Source organism: Tigriopus californicus, chromosome 8 (assembly GCF_007210705.1).
Source record: "Tigriopus californicus strain San Diego chromosome 8, Tcal_SD_v2.1, whole genome shotgun sequence".
Classification (NCBI taxonomy): Eukaryota; Metazoa; Arthropoda; class Copepoda; order Harpacticoida; family Harpacticidae; genus Tigriopus; species Tigriopus californicus.
In genome coordinates, this window is record NC_081447.1 from 2,165,060 (window position 1) to 2,184,647 (window position 19,588).

General features: G+C 41.1%; 1 protein-coding gene across 1 annotated transcript in view; it reads left to right on the forward strand.

Moving 5' to 3' along the window:
- Nucleotides 1-19,588, forward strand: part of LOC131885109 (uncharacterized) — a 33,277-nt gene that overhangs the window by 743 nt on the left and 12,946 nt on the right. The window contains exons 3-5 of the mRNA XM_059233049.1: nt 565-711; nt 773-1,571; nt 1,646-1,748. Of these exons, the coding sequence (XP_059089032.1) occupies nt 565-711; nt 773-1,326 (701 nt within the window). The 3' untranslated portion in view covers nt 1,327-1,571; nt 1,646-1,748. The remainder of the gene's footprint in view (nt 1-564; nt 712-772; nt 1,572-1,645; nt 1,749-19,588) is intronic.

Genomic DNA, 19,588 nt, shown 5'->3' on the forward strand with positions numbered 1-19,588 from the left:
TCCATATAAATTTTCAGTTTGTCGATTGTGAAAAATGTACGAATCTTTACGGATTTCAAAACAATCACTAGCAATCTTTATGTTTTAATTCCCAATTTTCTTCAAAACGTGAAACAGTTTCCAATGGCATTATATCCAATTTCATTTATTGAACATATATTCGAATGTTCCAAAAGAAGAAATTCCACTCCCCTCGAAAAAACACTCAGTTGGGTTCTTTTTATATATTCAAAGATATCCACATCTTTCAACCACGGGCAAACTCAGAGCTTATGCAGGGAATTCTTCATGTATCTCGAATACATAACTAAGCCTCATTTTGTCTTGCATTTCATTTTGGCAGAATTGGAATTTTTTCTAATACGAATGAGCTTTGTCTAGAGATGGATATTTTAGAACGTGATTGAAAACAACTATACTTTCCGTGACTTGCAAAAACGGTTGTTATATTTTCTACCTGGAGGAGATATTGGTTAATGGATATTACATGCTATTTCATTTTATTCTTGATTTGCTTTTTAATCCTTGTTTGCTTTGCTGACTCGACATTTTTCGCCAATTCAGCCAGCTGTGGAGAGGACCAATTGTACTACAAACTAGACCATAAGGCAAATTTTTTGGAGGCTCAACGCATGTGTCAAAATCTAAGTTTGAATTTGACGGTGCCGTTATCGAAAGTTGACTTGGAAGAAGTGCCAGATGCTCTAAGTGGTAAGGTATGTTGTTTTTGGCTATTAATACATCGTAAAAAGTACTTCAATATCCCATTTAGAGGATGAGTATTGGATCGATCTTCACAATCCCAATAGCGTTGTATGTCTCGATGAGGAATGTGACAATAAAGAACTAAAAACTGGGGATGATCTTACAATAAGCCTGGCTCCATTTCAAGGAATTAAGATCGAAATTGACAAGCCATGCCTTGTGGGCAAGGGTGATGAGGTCAAATCGAAAGCTTGCCATGAACATAAGAGTGTGATTTGCAAAATGAGTTGCCTCCGTGTACTAGCCTCTACAACTAACACCTTTATGTCATGGTCAACAACAAGCCAAACTCCAAGCGTAGCTTCAAACCCACATAGCTGTCAACCAAACACGTCTTTTCAGTCTCTTAACAATTCCAAGTTCTACAAGACTGCGCCAGGACCCGGTGGATTTCTGAACGCCCAACAAGGATGCGCAGTTTTAAACATGGAATTAGCTGACATACAGAACAACGGCGACACTTGGTCAATTCTTCACTTATTAGGTTCGAACTGTACAATATGTATATCTTTAGACGAATTTCCTTTGTTTCTTCAATCAGGTGATTTTAGGCCCTGGTAGTTACTGGGTGTCCCTGTACAACCCGAACTTGGTGTTTTGTAATTTGTCCAATGATTGCAATGGAAAACTCAGGAACGCGTTTGGTCAAATCTTCAATACAAGCCCATTGACGTCTCAGTTTAACATTATTTCTCAACGGTGTATACGATTGGATGTAAATGATACCTCCACTCAATTTGAGAGCGCGGATTGTGACCAGGATCTCAAAATCGCTTGCCAATCGGCTTGTGCCCTTGGATCCCCAGGTGCAAGATTCATACAAACTATTCATGCTCGACATTCTATGAGTTTTGATCTTTACGTGAAATATCCCCTATAGAGATTGGACGTAACCGGTGTCAAGTTCCACCTTTGACCTTGTTTTCTGATTTAGATGACACAATTCCCAACGCCTTTCAATTTGGATCTCCAACTTTTTTGACGTAAGATTCATTGCTTGACACCGCTTTAAGTTTTATCTTTGTACGGTTGGCCTATTTTGTAGAAAAGACTGATTTGCATGACTACTTTTACCGCGATGAGTGATAACTAGAAACCGAATTTGAAATTGAAGACTAAGGACTCCTAAAAAACATGAATTTCGGTGGTGAAATATTTATATGATGTTTACTAACAAAGGAAAAAACATTGAAAGTAGTATTTTAAGACTGGCCAAATATTTAAGGGGAACAGGGCAAAAGTGACCAGATTTTTTCTTCAAAATTAGTGAAATATCATCAAAAAGTTGAAGTTTTTACAAGAAAAGGCCTTAATAAGAATTTGCTTTGGAAAATAGCCCAAAAAAAAGGAAATTGATAAGATAAGAAAGATTTCAGATCCAGTTTTTAGTGATGAAATTGAAATTTGGTTGATACACCTTTACATGAAGGGTAATAGATATTTTCTAACCTCCAAAGGTGGGTTGCTTCGGCAGAACGAGTTTCGTTTTGTTAGCCAAACGTGGCTTAGAAACCCACCCTTGGACGTTAAAATGGCATTTTGTTCACTTTTCTTTTTTGAGCATTGTTTTAATATGGCATTTCGTATAAGGACTGCTTGTTTCACAATGAGACATCTCGCGGCAAAAAAAAAGGAAAGACAGCGTTGGTAAATCCTCTACTAACGTTTGTTCTTGAGACGTTGTAAAGAAAGAGAATGAACAACTCTCGACAAAAATTGATGTTAATGCTTTAACAGTGCTGTTTTCCAACTCTACAAGCCCTATCATGAACAAGTTATCAAACAAGAAATCGTGGTAAATTTGAATGAGACATTCAGCAACATCAAAAATCCAAAAAGAGCTGTATTATTGATACTATCAAATAAATTATCACAGAAGGGTGTTACTAGACTTTTTTTTCTTCCCAATGATATCACATCAGTAATGGCATGTTTGGCAACCATTAGCTAGCCTCAAAATATCACCCTGATTATTCACACATCAAACTAAAGCAATCTTTTTGATTGATAATAACTCATTACTTGGAAATTAATTATTGCCTTTACTCTCCCAGCTTTCTGGTACCCTTCATTTAATTTTGATAATCATTTGATCCCATTACTCCTGCTGATGGTTCTATAGGGTGATATGCTGCAACAACAATGAAATAAAGGTTGTTTATTGTTTGAACAGCTCATACATCAAGTTTGATGATAAAGAGTATGGTCTAAGAAGTTGGACTAGATTCCTTAGGGAAAAAAATCAATTCAGGTATTTCTGTGGCGGCATTACTATCAACTGCTAATCAGAATTCTCATCAATAGAGATACTGAAAATATTCAAGTGCTTCTGGTGAAATATAGAAGTAGTATTTTCTTTAAAAAAGGCAAAATATTATAAAACAGGCCCAATAATTACGAAAATGGAAATATTTCATTCATGAATTTATGAATTGCTATTATTTTTATCAATAGTTAGTGTGAAATTAGACACTTTGTACACCATTGAGTTTTTTTTCATTCATTTTCAATTGAGTCAAAACAGTGTTACTAAATAATCATGTTTACAATACTTTACTTCATCAGTTTGTCAACTATCAATATTTTTGGCCATTTAACTTCAGTAAATTATTTTAAGGAAATTTTATAGTGTTGAAAAGAGGCTGTACAAAATGGATTATGTGCGACAAAACCTCAAATTAAGGGTTGAAAACTTCATTAAAACCAATATTGCAACTTCTTAAAATGCACACTCCTCCCGAAGGTCTAAATTTCAGATGCCACAAACTACTAACACTATTCTATAAATTATTTTGAAGACCAGTAAGGAAAAGAGTGATTTTCATATTTTGCACTTTATCTTGCTAAAAGAAGTGTAGCCAAGATTTGGATCAATGCAATGCTAAGTTGAACTACATGAACGGTCTTGTTCATTAACAAGTTAAGTTCAGGATTGCAACAAAAGACGCACTACTGGAGGCAGGGCTAAATTTTCGAGCAAAAACGAACGTAACAAATGATTTGTTGTAGCATGAAAGTGCTGTATAAATACTAACATGAATTATTAATGTTCTTTGTTATAAACATTTGACAGAAAAATGTCCAATTTTAGGATTATTAGACACCGAAACTGTTAATTTTTTGGAAATTTGGTCAAAACCGCCTGAATGGTTAAAAAGGCCAAAGACAAGATATTTAAACTACACTCTAAAAAAGTTTCTACTCATCACTCTTACTTTACAATCTAGCATAAACTCAAATCATTCATAAGAAGTTTAATAACTCTGATTTTAAAAGTTTTGAATGAAGCAAAAAAGTCATGGTTCTTCCCGACTAACGCTCGTTTTCCTTTTTTGGCCGCTAGAGTTTGTTTCACTCCTACATCGCAGGCCCTATTCGCGCATTGTCTGACGTACTTGCTCACACCATGCATGGAGTACGTCAGTAGTGGAGTGGAAAGCTGGGTCGAAGATCGAACGTCTTCTAGCGAGGTTTCGTAGATCTATGCGTTACCTCCTAATCAGATGCATTCCCCACTGAGAGGGTGTGTTTCAGAGAGCTTTCCACTCCACTACTACCGTACTCCATGCACCATGGCTCCATGAAAAAGGTTAGAGATCCCTATGCTCTGGCTCAGGATTCACGCCGATCGTTGGAATGAAGCTGTTTTTTCATTCTCCGTGTCGTAGACTTTTGATAAAAAGGTATATTGAAAAGATCCATTTGGGTCAATCGTGATATGCTTAGGAGATCAACATACAATCAGTTAAACATATTTCAATGTTTTCCATAGATATACGTATAATTCAAAATATCCTCAGGAATTATGAAGGTAATTGAGAGAACATTACGATTGTTACATTAGTTGTTTAGGGTTAAGGGGCAATGTAAATGTTGGGCATCGATGGGCGTAAAGAAGTTTTCCTCAAATCTGAGCGAGTTGCAAGTAAAGTTGCCTGTGATGTTGTTTCTGGTGTCAATCCCATGGTCAATGTGTCTAAAGACATATTGGTGGTCCAAAACCTCAAAAGCTTTCAAGTTAAATACTTGGATCGCAGCCCCATGTCCCTTTTTTTGTCTCTATTATCTCTTTTTGTGTATCCCCCTCACGCTCACAACTGAGTCTCCGTACGGCTCTCCGTTGGACGCTTTCGAGAAGAGAGACGCCCTTCTCCAAGCACTGAAAGCTGTAGGTGTGGGCGCACGAAGACCCTATAGAATTCTTTGAAAGGGGACACAATTCGCGGCAAAAATAAATCTAAAAGAAAATTACTTTTAAAAAAATCGAAGTAGAAAAAGCAAGGCACGAGTTCTATATCCTCTTATTAATTCTCAAATGTTTGATAAAATTTTGTGTGATGGCTTGTTGTGATTAAGAAAACTTAAACGTTTATATTTCGAAATATTCAATGAATTGTCCGCATATCATACAGATGAACTTTTAGTCATCGGTACGTGGCAATGAACTCGCTTTCTAGTCCTTGCTAGTTTCACTGATTATCCCAAAAGATCCGATAATACCCGTGTTTCGTCTGTGGTACCCTAACTCAGTCAGGCTCTATACCTTTTGATCAGGCTAAGGGCCGGTATAGGTATAATACATAGAAGGTATATGATTTTATGAGTTAAAAGTTGAAATAAGGTTTTGGTTGTGTGATTTTTTTGCCATAAAAATTACCAATTTTAACTTTAGCTATTTTGAAATGCTGAAAATGGCCTTAATTCCTTTTCAATAAATAAAAATATGGCCAAATCAGCATTCAGGGCTTTGCTGAGTGGCATTAAGGGATCTTTTGATTTTGAGATTATGTTTAGGATAAAATAGCTGATTTTTCGGTTCGAAACTCATCATTACTTTCAGGCTTACTTTCAAAGATCCCTTCATTCACAATATCTCTTAAGAACGTCATCGACAATGGCCTTGCCACGACCAACAATTGCAACAATCTCCGTTTTGGGAGCAGGGCTGAGCCAAATCTCCTATTATCTCTAACGTCCTCAATTCAATGCTTGAGAGCATGGCTATAGCAAGAATTGAAATATTGTTGTCAATTGTCTTTATTTAAGTCAACAAAACTTAAATCGTCCATAATTTACTTAAGTAAGCTGCAATTAGGTACCTGTTTGGATTTTGCTCGGTCGTAGTACAAGTTTTGAGTCACTCTTGAAGGTAATTTTGACAAATTGAGGCTTGAAGGAAGTTCGTATGGTTTTGGTGCTGGGTGTGTTAGGGCGAGTCCTTCAAAAGTCGAAATCGTACAAGTCTTCTGATTTTTTTTAACTTTTCCCCAGACTTGCCGAGTCCGGACTCGAGTCCGGCAAAAGATTTGACTCTGGAAGGGGACTCGAGTATAGCACTGGAGTCAGGTCAAGCTCAAGCTTCACTTGATGCGATGAATCTGCCTGCACCTCAAACGTTCAAACCAGTACCGCCAAGTTTGATCAACTGTGGATTTTTTTGGTCAGAAAATGAACTTTCCCTTAACCTAAAAAGTGAAGGTTTGAGTCGCAGGCAGTTTGATCACATCAGTACTTCTCTTCCCAACTGAAGGCATGATGAAATGGCGAACTCGTTTTAGGTATCTTGAAGTAATGTGCTTTGCAACGCAAACTTGAATAAACTACATGTAATGATGTAGATGTAGATAATGAAGGTGAGGACACTCAGCAGGTCTCATCCATGAAAGATTTAGGTGTAGTCGTCCAAAATAATGGAAAGTTCGATGAGCATATCCAGTTGAAGGTGGGTAAGGCTTTTCAAATGTGTGGTTGGATATATCGCATCACGATGCTAACTCTGTACAAGTCGATTGTCCAGCCACATCTTGAATATGCCTCTCCCATTTGGGCTCCAATGAGTTCAGCAGGTTTGCAAAAGGTCGAACAAGTCCAAAAATGTATCACTAGGAACATCACAAGAATGAGAGAGAGCTCTCGTATTGGGAGAGACTGAAAAAGTTGGGACTGTACAATGTTCAGAGAAGGTGCGAAAGGTATCTGATATTGCACGTCTTCAAAAGCATCCATGAGCTTTGTCCTAACCCAGGATTTAGGGTTAATTTTAGTGACCGTAGGGGCTTAATGTGCGTATTGAGAGCACCTTCAAGTCCTCGAGAATCCAGGCTAGTTCGAACAATGAAGTCCACTTCTCTTCTTTCTCGGGCTCCTTCATTGTTTAATTGTCTTCCCTCTGATATTCGTAGGGAATACGTAGGCCTCTTTGATCCGGTAGCGGCTTTCAAGTAAGACTTGGAAAAAAATCCACTGATGGTAGGTTTGCAAAAGGTCGAACAAGTTCAAAGGGGTTCTATTGGAAACATTGAGGGAATGAAAGAGCTCTCGTATTGGGAGAGATTAGAGAAGATGGAACTGTAGTGTTTAGAGAGGGTAGAAATGGAAATCACTGACACTGGTAACTACAAACAAACGAACCTGCCAGAGCTTGCCTAAACGTCACGATTGTTTCAGGGGTTTGTGGCACGGCAAAAATCAAGGCTTCTAGGTAGCAATGATATGTTGGTTCAAATTTCATCCATAAATTCAATTCAGCACAATTTTATCTCCACTGACGTAGAGGGAGAGCACCGCATTGATGATTCTGGATATCAGATGCCGACAAAATGTCGTGTTCACAAGAAAAGTATGTTGAAAGCATGAAAAACGGGTGAAAAAAGTCCGATGAAACAGGACGGAAACCTTATTCTCTGTTAATGTACGCAGTGACAGAACTCCAAAAAACTAAGTCGACTTTTCCACTACCATTAGTTGAATACTCGCCATTAAATGGCGATAGATGGCAGTAGCCGTGCTAAAGCAAAACGCGAACGTTTACAAGTTTACTATACTATTCGTAATTGCAGTTTAATATAAGGATTCAATTTCAAATTGAATCCTTATCTTAGAGTCAAAAAGTGACATATTGCTAATTTCTGATGGATATTTAAGAGAAAGATTGAAAAATTTGTGCAAAAATCGTCTTAGATCGTGCTGCATTTCATGAACACGTTGTGTAATTCAGAATTCACACATCGATCATCCAACTTACTTTAATGAAGAGCCTGGTGTAAAAGCATTTGGATTCTTGTCGTTAAAAGTTGAATTGGCAACTTCGAACGGAACATGGCATCGACCAGGTCCAGCAACTGAAAGTGTTCGTAGTTCTTGAGCAAAAATTTCTTGCAAACAAGAATCAAAAGTTCAACAAGGAGAATCACAGTTGTAGATCTTATTGAAAAACAAAAAAAATGAAAATTTCTTTTTGATTGAAAATAGTAATTCGATGAAAAGAAGCAAAAATAAATTTTCATTTCAAGTATTTAATAATAAAGATAAGCTATAAGTATTGGTTGCAAGCTACAGTTTTCGTTCCCCTTCATCTCTAAATGTTTTAAACTTCAAGTGATAATGAGTAGCTCCCGAAAAGTAAACAAAATTTTACACAACCTAAATCGTTAACGACCTAACAGGAGCATTGGAGGAGGGGTTATAAGTAGAGACGGGCAAAATATGCATAATCCATTTTAGGTCATTAAATGAGCATATTCGCAAATATTGCATATTTTGTGTTTTCATGCATAGCTTTATGCATATTTTGGGGTTTAGGGGTAAGTCAATTTGATTGTAGTGTAATAGTCATTTATTGCGACTTTTGTTCATGTCAATTCGTAAAACGTATCAACCAGATTGTTTAACCATAAGCAAGTAGGTGAAAGAATTAGTGATGAAAATGGGCAAAGGGATAAAATGGTTGACAAGAACGTGATATCTTAGCGAAATTGATTTTAATTCGGTTCAGTGCACAAGGGGAAAAATGAAGACCAAAGTCACAGGCGGTACGAAAACAGGTGGGTAGATGCAAGACCGTCTCCACTTCTTGTTAGAGGTGGAGATGGAAGTGGTGATTTTTTTTTTTAGTAAAGTTGGTGGGCCAGATTGAGCGGATCTTTTGTAAGCTCCTGTCGTTGATGGAATTTGGCTGGGAGTCGGACAAAGGTACGTGACGCTAACATTTTAACATAAGGGATTTCGGGTCAAGGACAACAAGGCTGTTTTTTACCAATTACTCACAATGTTACCAGAACATCAGTGCCCAGCCAGTTGAATCGGACTGCGGGTACATAGTGCTCCTTGGTTTTGAATGAGCAATCTTCTTCCAGTTGTAGTGGGGTGACTCCAGGTGGGCATCGGATGTCAGTAGTTCCATTGGAACACGTGATTCAGGCTTCTTTGGGTTGGCGGATGAATACCATGAAAGTTTGAGGCCCTACTTGATGTAGCTCTAAGTTCTGGGTTCTGGGTTGGAGTTCAAAGGGACATCGTTGCAGGATTTGGATGGTCTCACCTCGAAATAGAGCAAAAAGGCATGTAGTAGCAGATGTTTTGGTTAACACAAGTACATGAGGACAAAGATAGAGCTGTCTGATTCCAATACAGGCATTTATCTCAGCCTGGTAGAGTTCTTGGTACAGGGTGTTCTCGTCATTCAGCATTATGTACTGATCAGGGTACATCCCTCTCAGTTCTTTGCCTTGGGTGGTGTGGATGGGCATGGCCAGATGTCAGTGGACGGTGAAGGTTTCTTTGATGTTGCACACGGGGACGGGTACAACCACTCGTAATTGTCCCTGTCTCATGCCTGTGTGGCAATGGAGTTTATAAAAAGTTTCTAAGTCTGTTGGCTCAAAAGCTAGTTTCAAGGGACCATTGGTTTGGCTGGCTTCTCGTACCAACTGGGACTGAAATAGATCAACAATGATTTGCCCATGCAATGCTTGTGTCCATGTGTCTAGAATGGCATATATGTTATGGGTGGCTTGGGTTACAGCATATTAAGTTAATGACACCAGTGCCTCTTTCTGAATATATGCCTGTAACTTTTGTTGCTGGGTGTTGACTTGGATGGGTTTAGGAGATTAGTTTATGGGTGACCATTGGGCAGGAGGGGGTGCAATCAGGGGGTCGCCAGTCAGGGGCGGGGCAGTCTATGTCCCATTCTAGCCACAGTGCAGGGAGAGAGTCAAAAAGGAAGATATCGTCTTGCCACAGGTCCTCAAGGTCGTAGAAAGGTTTTGGACTTGCTCCAGATGGGTCACTAGATTCTGAGTCCGTCCTTCTATCTTCGTCCGCGTCTAAGGTACTGTCAGGCTTGTCTACTAGAAGGGGGTAATGGCAAATGTTTTGAGACGCAATTGGGTTATTGGCTCGTTCTTCAAAGCAATCTCCATATAATCTCCTTCGTTTCTGAGTTGTTTAACGACCAGTTGTCGTCCTCCCGTCATGGGTTCTCCAGGGTTCCAATGGTGGTGATCCAGTGAACCTCTAATTCGAGAGGTGCTTGGAAATGGATGGTCCTGTTCAAGGGTACTACCACGTTCAAGGCCGTTGGGATGTAAACGTTGGTTTGTGGGGGTAAGGCGATAAATCCCTCCATATGACAGTCATTGGCAAAGATGTCCACTAGTCCAGGGCCGGCAGAACAGGGGAATTGCCGTTGGTGGTGGTCCACGTAGAAGGTGAACTCGTCCACTGGGTGGGTTCTGAAGTTAACACAGATATTAAAAATAGACCAATTCTAATTTATAATAGTTAGCATAGTGTTGGTTTGTGGTGGTTTGGCATAGGTGGGGCAAGGCTGATCTATGTGGATCTGGGGTTGCTTGACCCTCGTATCCAGTGCCACAGTTCTCTGATGGGGTAGTGTATTCCACCGTTGCTTTTGGTAGACCACCTGGTGGCAACTCCATGAATACATGACGAAGCACCAGGAATCAGGCAATGGCGTACTTCTTTGGCTAGTGTTGGACTTGGTGAGTGAGGTTGATCAGATACTATTGTCCTATTGTCCACGTGAACGGGGTTTGGAGTCGGCTCAGTTCCCATGGGTGGGCCTTGGTCAGGCGGTCCTTGCTCACAACAATCTCGGCGATGGTCTGGGATTTCGAACCTTGGCCTAATATTGACTTGCGGAGTTGGATGTGGTGGTCATTCAGGATTTCTTGGACATGGAATGATCCATCTTGGTGGGTGGGCGTCTTTTGGGAAATTTCCGACTCGGAAGGGTCGTTTGCCTGATATTTGAAAAACCCAGCCACCCTCCACCTTCACCACCATGAAGTAGCAAAGGTTTGACCTTAGCATTTTAGTTCTTACGGTTGGATTCCTAGTTCTCCAACTGGCGGGTGCGGCCTAGGTCTAAAACTCGGGCAAGCCGTAGGATGCTGGTGGACAACTCGCCAGGGGGAGCGTCAGTTACAGCATTGGCGAACACATGGGCAGGCACGATGGGTTCTTGGGCAAACATGAGTTCGTGGGGTGAACCCGGTAAGTTGCCCAAAGGTGTCTGCCTGAGAGATGCAAGGGCGGCTGGCACAAACCTATACCATTGTCCAAGTAGGGCTTGTTCTTGCTTTATCAAGGCACGGATTGTGCCTTCTAATTATCAATACATGAGTTCCACGGAGTTGATGTGCGGTTCATAAGCCATCATTTGGCCTTTAATACCCCTAACCTTTAGCATGAGGTCTTGAATAGGGCAGATACAAACTTTCGGCCTTGGTCAGTGATGATCTTCATTTCCACGCCATATTGGGGAAAGAATTTGTTGGTCAGGATATGCCAGATGGTTTTGGTGGTCATGGCGTTAGTAGGCCAAGCCTCTGGGTACTTAGTGAAGGCGTCCTGAGTGGTCAAAAGGTAGCGTTTTCCTTAGGGGGCCTTGGGAACCTGGCCATGGGCCTACGATATCTGCATAGAAATGAGTAAATCTGGTATCATCTGCAGTGCTAGTTTGGCCCAAAAGTACATGTTTTTAAGGGTGCGTTGTTTGGCTTGCTGGCATGGTGCACAACCCTTGATCATCGATGAGATGTCCTTGGCCATTCGGGACCAGCAGAAGTGACATCGGGCTTGCCAATAGCTGCTGGCTTGGCCTTGGTGTCCGGCCAAGGGGTGATGATGGAGGCATTGGAGTAGATCCGGTATAAGGGAGTCCGGGATACATACTTGCTCCTGACTATCTATGGTTAAATAAAGTTTATCATTTTTGAGTGTTAAGTTGTCTACCTGCGCTCAATACTGCCGTAATTTGGGTTCGCCCAAAGTAGAAATTGGGGGAATTGTGTTTGGTTGCACTAGTCAATTACGGACTGGGTTGAGGGTACTGTCCTTCGTTTGCTCCACGGGCACATTGGATCTGGTCACCTGGGCCATGAGCTTTGGGTTGAGACGATTCCTGTCATTACAGGCATGGCCTTCCGGCTCATCTTGTAGCACTAAATTCTGGTGGATCTCGCTGTTTGGGTAATGGTCCTCACAAAAACATGGGGAGTTGGGTGAGTTGTGGTTCTTCAATTCCTCAGGGTGGCTGACAGTGTTGTCATCGTTGTCATCTATCCGCTATCCGTCCGCTATCTCTTCCTCCAAAGGGGGCATTCGTTTTTCTTGGCTGCGGGTGACGGCGTTGACGTTTGCTTTGTGGAAACCGCCGGTATTCTGGGTTAATTTTTGGTTTCTTTCTTGGACGGAGCCTTTCATTTTCACTGGGACGTCGAGATCGTCATCTTTTCCCGAGTAGACACTTTTGGTCAGGACTGGGACGTTGCGGTATGTCGAAAAGCATTGCTTCGGGACGTCAAGTCCATGCTGGAGACTGCCAACAGGGTGTTCTGGGAACAAATGGGCCTCAAGCTGGTCGACCTTGGCATCACCTTCTCACCAAAGGAGTTCACCGCGTGGCTGCGGAAATTTAAGTCGTATCATTCGTCTTCCAAAATGGGCAGTCTTTCTTTACCGGAGCAACACTCATACATCCTTGCTTGACTCAGCATGGGACTTGCCAATCTCGTCGCCGCTGGCACTACATCCACGTCCACGATGCACAAATGCTAAGAGATATTGAAAGCAGGTTTCTCAAGGTGTATCCGATCTTCCAACGCAGATGGTCATGGTTCAAGGTGTCCATGTCACACGGACAAACTTTTCGAGAAGCCTAAAATAGTCTGAAGACACTTGGTTTGGAAGCTGAAATCAAGAACATGACGAAAGATGATTGGATCAAGATTTGCTGGATGGAGCCTCAGTTTTCAAGGTCGCTTATTGCCTGCAGGCGAGGACGACTCCGGCTGCGACGCTTGCTGTCACAGGGGAGACGGATTTTGAGTCGGATGCGGCGCTCAATGCAGTAGCTGCAACCAAGCAAACAAGTCCAAAGATGTTTCACTAGGAACATCACAGGAATGAGAGAGCTCTCGCATTGGGAAAACAGTAGAGTTGCGACTGTACAGTGTTCAGAGAAGGTATGAAAGGTATCTGATACTGTACGTCTTCAAAAGTATCCATGAGCTTTGTCCCAACCTAGGATTTAGGGTCAATTCTAGCAACGTAGAAGTTTAATGTGCGTTTTGAGAGCACCCTCAAGCCCTCGAGAATCCAGGTTAATTCGAACAATGAAGTCCACATCTAATCTCTTCTGGGCTTCTTCATTGTTTAATTTGCTTCCCTCTAATATTCGTAGTGAATACATAGGCCTTGTTGATCCGTTAGCATCTTTCAAGTCAGGCTTGGACAAATTTATAGCTAGCCTTCCAGATCAACCCTATATTCAAGGACTAGCTCGGTCTGCCAACTCAAATTCGTTGGTAGACCAAATATCATATAAAGATTGAAAGGTAATAAATAGACGAATCATAACCTTTCATTTTAATAGTAATCGGGATTAAATTCCCTATAGCGGTTAAATAAACCCGTGAAAACCCAAACTGAAAAAAATGTTTTTAATTTTAGACATAGCAGGTGTATGTATACGAACTAAAGCATCGTCATGATAAAAACCACACCCTGAAACCCAAGAGGGAATTGGTGTCCCAACATGCTACGACAGAATTGGAGCAGGCATAGTAAGCGCATCCATTTAGCTGTACAATGCTTCTGCTGAATGCACAGCAGTCTATGAGTAAGGGCGGCTTTACACAACAATGGAAAACCAGGATTGAATCCGGTTTCAGGATTGAAGTGGGACTAGTGCTAGGGCAAGTCCAACCCAGGACTCCAGTCTTTCGCTGTTTGCACTTCGGACAAAATCAAGTCTGGACTCGCCCCAGCACTAGCCATACTTCAATACTCAAACCGGATTCAATCTCGGTTTTCCACCCTAGTGCAAAGCCGACCCAAAGCCGTCCTTACTCTCTTGATGTCAACACCAATCATTTTCTTAAGATAGAAAGTCTCGTAACTTTGTTCGAGCATGATCGATCAATTAAGATTCAGCGTCCTTACGTCACAAAATGCGAGCAAAATGCAAACAAGGTCTGTCAATGGTTGAACGTCCGGGTAAGCAAAGTCAAAGGAATAGGTAATCCCTGTCAAAGTGAAAGGTCGATAGAAGAGGGAAATTCAAACAGCACGGAAATCGTCATTTTCAAGTTCAAAGTTTCAGATGTTCCAGTCAATAATTTTGTCCAAAAATGTTACGACAATGAGACATTTTTGTGGCAGTTTCATAATTTAACAATTAGAATCCTTTTCGCATCACACTCTGGGCTAGAGGGAAAATACGTTCAGACCAGTACATAACCTTCAACTTAATGTCAGCAAATCCCCTATGTACTGCAAACTTGATGATTGCCAGAATGCAAAAAACTTCAATTTGCCCCCAAGCTAGATTTCAAAAGAGATTGTTGCTTCTTGCATTTAATAAATATTTATCAAACAAAACTAAATGGCTAAGATTAATCCAAAAGATAATGTTTCACCAAACATGACTACGCCAAAGAATTGGCTCAAAGCAAAATTAATCACACTTGGAAAAAAAAATTCACTTTTCAAAAACAGCAACAATGACCAAATTAATTGAGAAAAAAACAAAGATGATAATGAATTATGGTGTAAAAGTACCCTGAAGTTTTAAAAAACTTTTTAGGGTTTTTTTAGTAACGCAGTCTGGTCTTGCAATATTTTGAGCCTTTTAGTAACCAAACAAAAATTAGAGGCGGACCTGCAATTGATGTGAAATAGTGGTGGTTATTGGAGTGTAAAGCATTGTCCAACTCCAATTGATTTGTTCTTTGTAACTATTTTTAGCGCTGGATTTTCTTTTGCAGTAACAATAGTCTTACTGGTTTTGATGCTAATTGCCGTAGATTTGGAGGCTGTTGTTGTTGTTGTTTTTTCTTGAGCGGCAACTATTGGTCTACTTTTTTGTGTGTCTTTGGTGATGGTAGCAATAGTAGAAGTAGTAGTAGTGAAGATTGTTGTTCTTGCTCCTTTTTCTGCGATTTTTTTTGTTTTTGTTGCCGTCGTTGCTATTGTACTAGTGACGGAGGTGGTGGCAACAGTCGTAGGATGTATAAGGTCAGTACTCGATGGACTTTTGGAAAGACATTCCACACCGCATGCTAAACGGGAAAATGGGTTGAAATTACATTGATCAATATTTCAACCAAAAAAACTCTCTTCAGGCCTCTTTTTTTATAAACTTTGCGCAAACAATGCCCCCGCTACTGCATAAATAACTAGTAAATAACCACCATCTGGTTGTGACTGGGCCAGGTCGACCAGGTTTACAAAACAATCAGTCTTTTTTACAATTGCAAATTGTTTTATAAAATAACCTAATTTGTGATACCTTAACCCGTAAAATCACACTATCCCATCTACTCTGTACAGTTCCAACTTCTTTAATCTCTCCCAATACGAGAGGTCTCTCAAACCTTCGATTTGTTGTGCAAGTATTTCGCCAAATAGCCAACAATTGAATACATTAAAGTGGTAAGCCACTTGATAATTGATGGGATAACCAAGTCTGGGTCAAGATCAGCATATAGAAATGTGGTATTTAATGCAGAGCTGAATTTCCCAGACCAAAAGATGCCAAATTTGGTTAATGCTCCATCTTGACAGGAAAAAGTTCACTTTCAAAACAAAAATCGTCAATTTTACCGCAATTTGGACAAAACACGTATGATTATTTCAAAAATAGCTCAAAATGTCCAAGTGGTTAAAAGACCTGTCTCAAATCATGATGATCCAAGCCTAAGGATTGGTGCGTAGTTTTCAACTTACACGAGTTACTATTCTTTTCGCATAGGACATTCGCTGGAGATTCACAATCTGTGTCTTGGAATTCATTATGGTGTGTGTTATACCAAATGCAACGGTTCTGCTTGATAGATCTTCCGTTAATGTGTTCCAGATTAGATAAAGCATTCCCATATCCGTCTTGTAAACTGTTCCTGCAATCATTTTTGTGGCAGTTAATTGCGTTCTTGTTTTGCAAGCTGACGTAAGCGTTCCTTTTGGTTCCAACAAAGTAATCTGAAAAAGACGCAAAAGACTTATTTTGTTTTTTTTTTGTCAAGTCATGATTGCAGGTGCTGATATCTAGAATATGAACCTCACATTATGAGCTCCAAATTTTGCAACTGGGTTGGCTAATAACAAAAAAGGATAAAAAACGTTGTAGAGGATTCATCAAAATTAATTTTTTACACAACCTTTTTAAACGATACGACCCATGGCAACGCGACCCGACACAACCCAACAAAAGGCAACTCCTCCCAATGAATATTTCGGCTCATCGGACAATTCGACTATTTAATCTGTCAGATCCCAATGTTCTCGAGATAGCGTCGACCAAAACTAAAAAGCTGGCGTACTCTAGAGAAAAACCGTTCAAAAACGAATATTGTCTAACTGAAGAAAAGTTAAATGAACTATACCTGGTTTCAATTCTGAAACAAGAATCATCCATGGATCCCAATTTCCCACATGGTATGCCTAAATGTTAGGAATGATTTGCACATTAGTCATGTACAAATGCCGAATGGAGAAATAGAGGTCTTAGTTTGTCATATCCGAGGGCTTGATCTGTCTATTGCCACAAGGTATGAGCTCCTTGTTCTTGTTCAGTAAGTTCTTTTATATCAGCTTTCCAATTCACTGGAAATGACTTGGACAAGGCAGTCTGCACGAAAGTTTTCTTTGTAGGGGACTTTAATTTTCCGGCTAGCGTTGTAGGGGGGGAGGTTAGTCCAGATGGGTGTATTCCCATTTCGAAATCGACATCTCAGTCGTTCGAAAAGCTGGAGGAGTTTGCGATCTTGCGCAATTTCTCCTACCATGTTCGTGTAGCCACTAAAGAGAACAGCGTTCCCGATTTGGTCTTTTCCAATGACCCTCATCTGATCCAGTATGTCCATGTGACACGTAGTAGTGATCTGTCAGATTATCATGTTCTTGAGATAGGGTGGACCATAACTCAAAAGCCGGCATGCTTTAGAGTAAAACCGGTCAAAAAGGTGGTCAGGCTAAGTTTAAGTTCAAAGACCAACATTGGCCGTTGATTATTACAAGATTTGAAGAACTGGACCTGGTTTCAATTCTGAAACAAGAATCGTCCATAGATGCAGCCATTGATAAATTACTTTCAGTTTTTAAGGAAGTTTGCTCTAGTTTAGCAACCTCTGATAGTATTTTGAAGGGTGGGACACGGCCAAAAATTCCAAAATAAAGGCAGACATTGTTCAAAAAGAGTTGCAAACTAGCAAAAAGGCTGAAGAGAACTTCGAATCCAGTAATTGTAGGTAGTTACCCCCAAAAATTGGACTTAATTCAGGTTAAGATTAAAGCTTCCATCAAAAATGACCACTTACAAAATGAGAAAAAGGTGGTTCATGAGGTCAGGTAGAAACCCAAGGCTTTTTTCTCGTATGCGAACTCTAAGAGAAAGATGAAACACCCTTTTTCGCCTTTTGAGGTTGCTGGGAAAGCTGTTGGCAATGTAGAAGCGATGGCTAACATGCTTGGAGATCAGTTCTCTAGTGTGTTTTCAACACCACTGAGTTTAGAAGCAGCAGCTCATTGCTCTCTGAAGATGAGTCTGCTTAGATTGACAAGGTTAGTCAATTTGAGCACTTAGATGATCTTGTAGTCACAGATCAAGATGCATTAGAGGCCATCAAGGACTTGAGACTCTCGGGCTCTCCTGGTCCTGATGGCATGACATCTCAGTATCTGATGAGATGCTCACTCGTTCTTGCTCCTGTTTTCTCGTACTTGATGCGATGCATCTTGGATCAGGGCAAGTTTCCATCTTCACTAAAGTTAGCTCCCTCCCTGGCTCACGTTGTTCCAATTTCTAAAGAGGGAGATCAGTCGCTCCCTAGTAACTACAGGCCGATTTTTCTCACGTCTAATATTGGGAAGGTGTTTGAGAAGATCATGATGTCCAAACTTGTTGAATTTCTTGAAGCTAATGAAGTCCTTCCTCCTAGCCAAAATGGGTTCCGACCACATTTTAGCACGGTTACCCAACTGATTCAGCATTTAGAGCAAGTGATTGAGGGATTGGAAAGGCACGAGTTAGTTGAAGTTGTCTATTTTGATTTTGCCAAGGCCTTTGATAAAGTAAATCATGGTCTCTTATTGAATACACTTCATGACATTGGGATCCAAGGCAAGGTTCTCAATTGGTTAAGAAGTTTCACTTTTGGAAGGAAGTAATTGGTTAGGACCGAGGGATCTCTTAGTGAGATACATGATGTCAACTTGGGTGACCTCAGGGCTCCATTTTGGGTCATCTCCTTTTCATCATCTTTGTTGCTCGGCTTCAGAAGCTTAGTAGTACTCGTAGTAATGTCAGTATTTCTGCCTATACTGATTATATAAAATTGGTTGTTGGTAGGTGTAGTGTGATTTACGTACATACAGTATAAATAAAGTGGCTGGTTGTGAAGTCCAGTCAGTCATATCATAGATCTCGACGAGTGTACATTTCATTTAATGGGACAGCGGAGGACATACCATGGCGCAGACTTGCGGTGGTGTTGAGTTTTGCTGAACAAAGAACTTTGCGTTAGAAGTTCTTTTCCAAAGATGGAAGTGTTACGGAAATCCGAGCACTTTACGCGAGTGCAAAGCTATTATTAACTTTGTTGGGTGCTTGAGTGATGGCAACCCCGGTGGGCCAAAGGGCGGCCACCCTAGACACCCAAGAATCGAGATTAAAGGGCACCATTACGGCCCACAAGGGCCACTTCACCAGGGCGCTGTCAAGAGTGCGGCCTAAGTTATCAAAGTTTGCGGGGGCCAATCGGGGAATCGGCCCGTGAGTTGACCAAGGTTTGGGGTCAATTAAGGTCGCATTTTGATAGTGTCAGACCTACACCTGACTCTGGCTGAAGAGTTTCCGATATTGGAACCGGAGTTTTCAGCTAAGATGGATGCCCTGACGGACACATATCTGCCATGAACCAAACGCTTGTTGGGGGACCTCAAAAAGGCCCACACTGTGCCAGCTGTGATGTTACAGGCACGGCAGACATCCGTTGGGCCGTCCGGATCATACTGGGTTCAGACTGCTTTGCAGCGGAACATCTCTCATGGGAGACCACGCCAGCCCAGGAGCGCATTTGGTCTAGAAAGTTCAAGTCCTTCTACTCGCCGTCCAACTTGGAGAGGGCAACACTCGCCAATCAGGAAGCGTTCTTCCTTTTCTACTTGGACCTTGAGTTGGAAACTACAATCCGGAAATCTATTGGGGAGACCACGGCAGTGTTTGGCGAGGACTCGTGTATGGCATCACTGGAGCGGAAGTTCGCCGTCACATACCCCCTGTTCACCCGGCTCGACTATTTCCGGTACCAGCAGGAGCAGGGGCAAGCCTTTTCGGACCATGTGGCTTGGCTTTGCTAGAAGGGCAATGAGGCCAACTTGAGTTCACTCAAGTTGGATGAGATCTATGACTTCAGGATCTTGAGAGGTATCTTGGACGTCAAGTTGAAGCAGAAGTTACTCGAGCTGAAGTCGTATTAAGCTGAATTTTGGCCTCGATTGGGAAGAATTTGAAGGC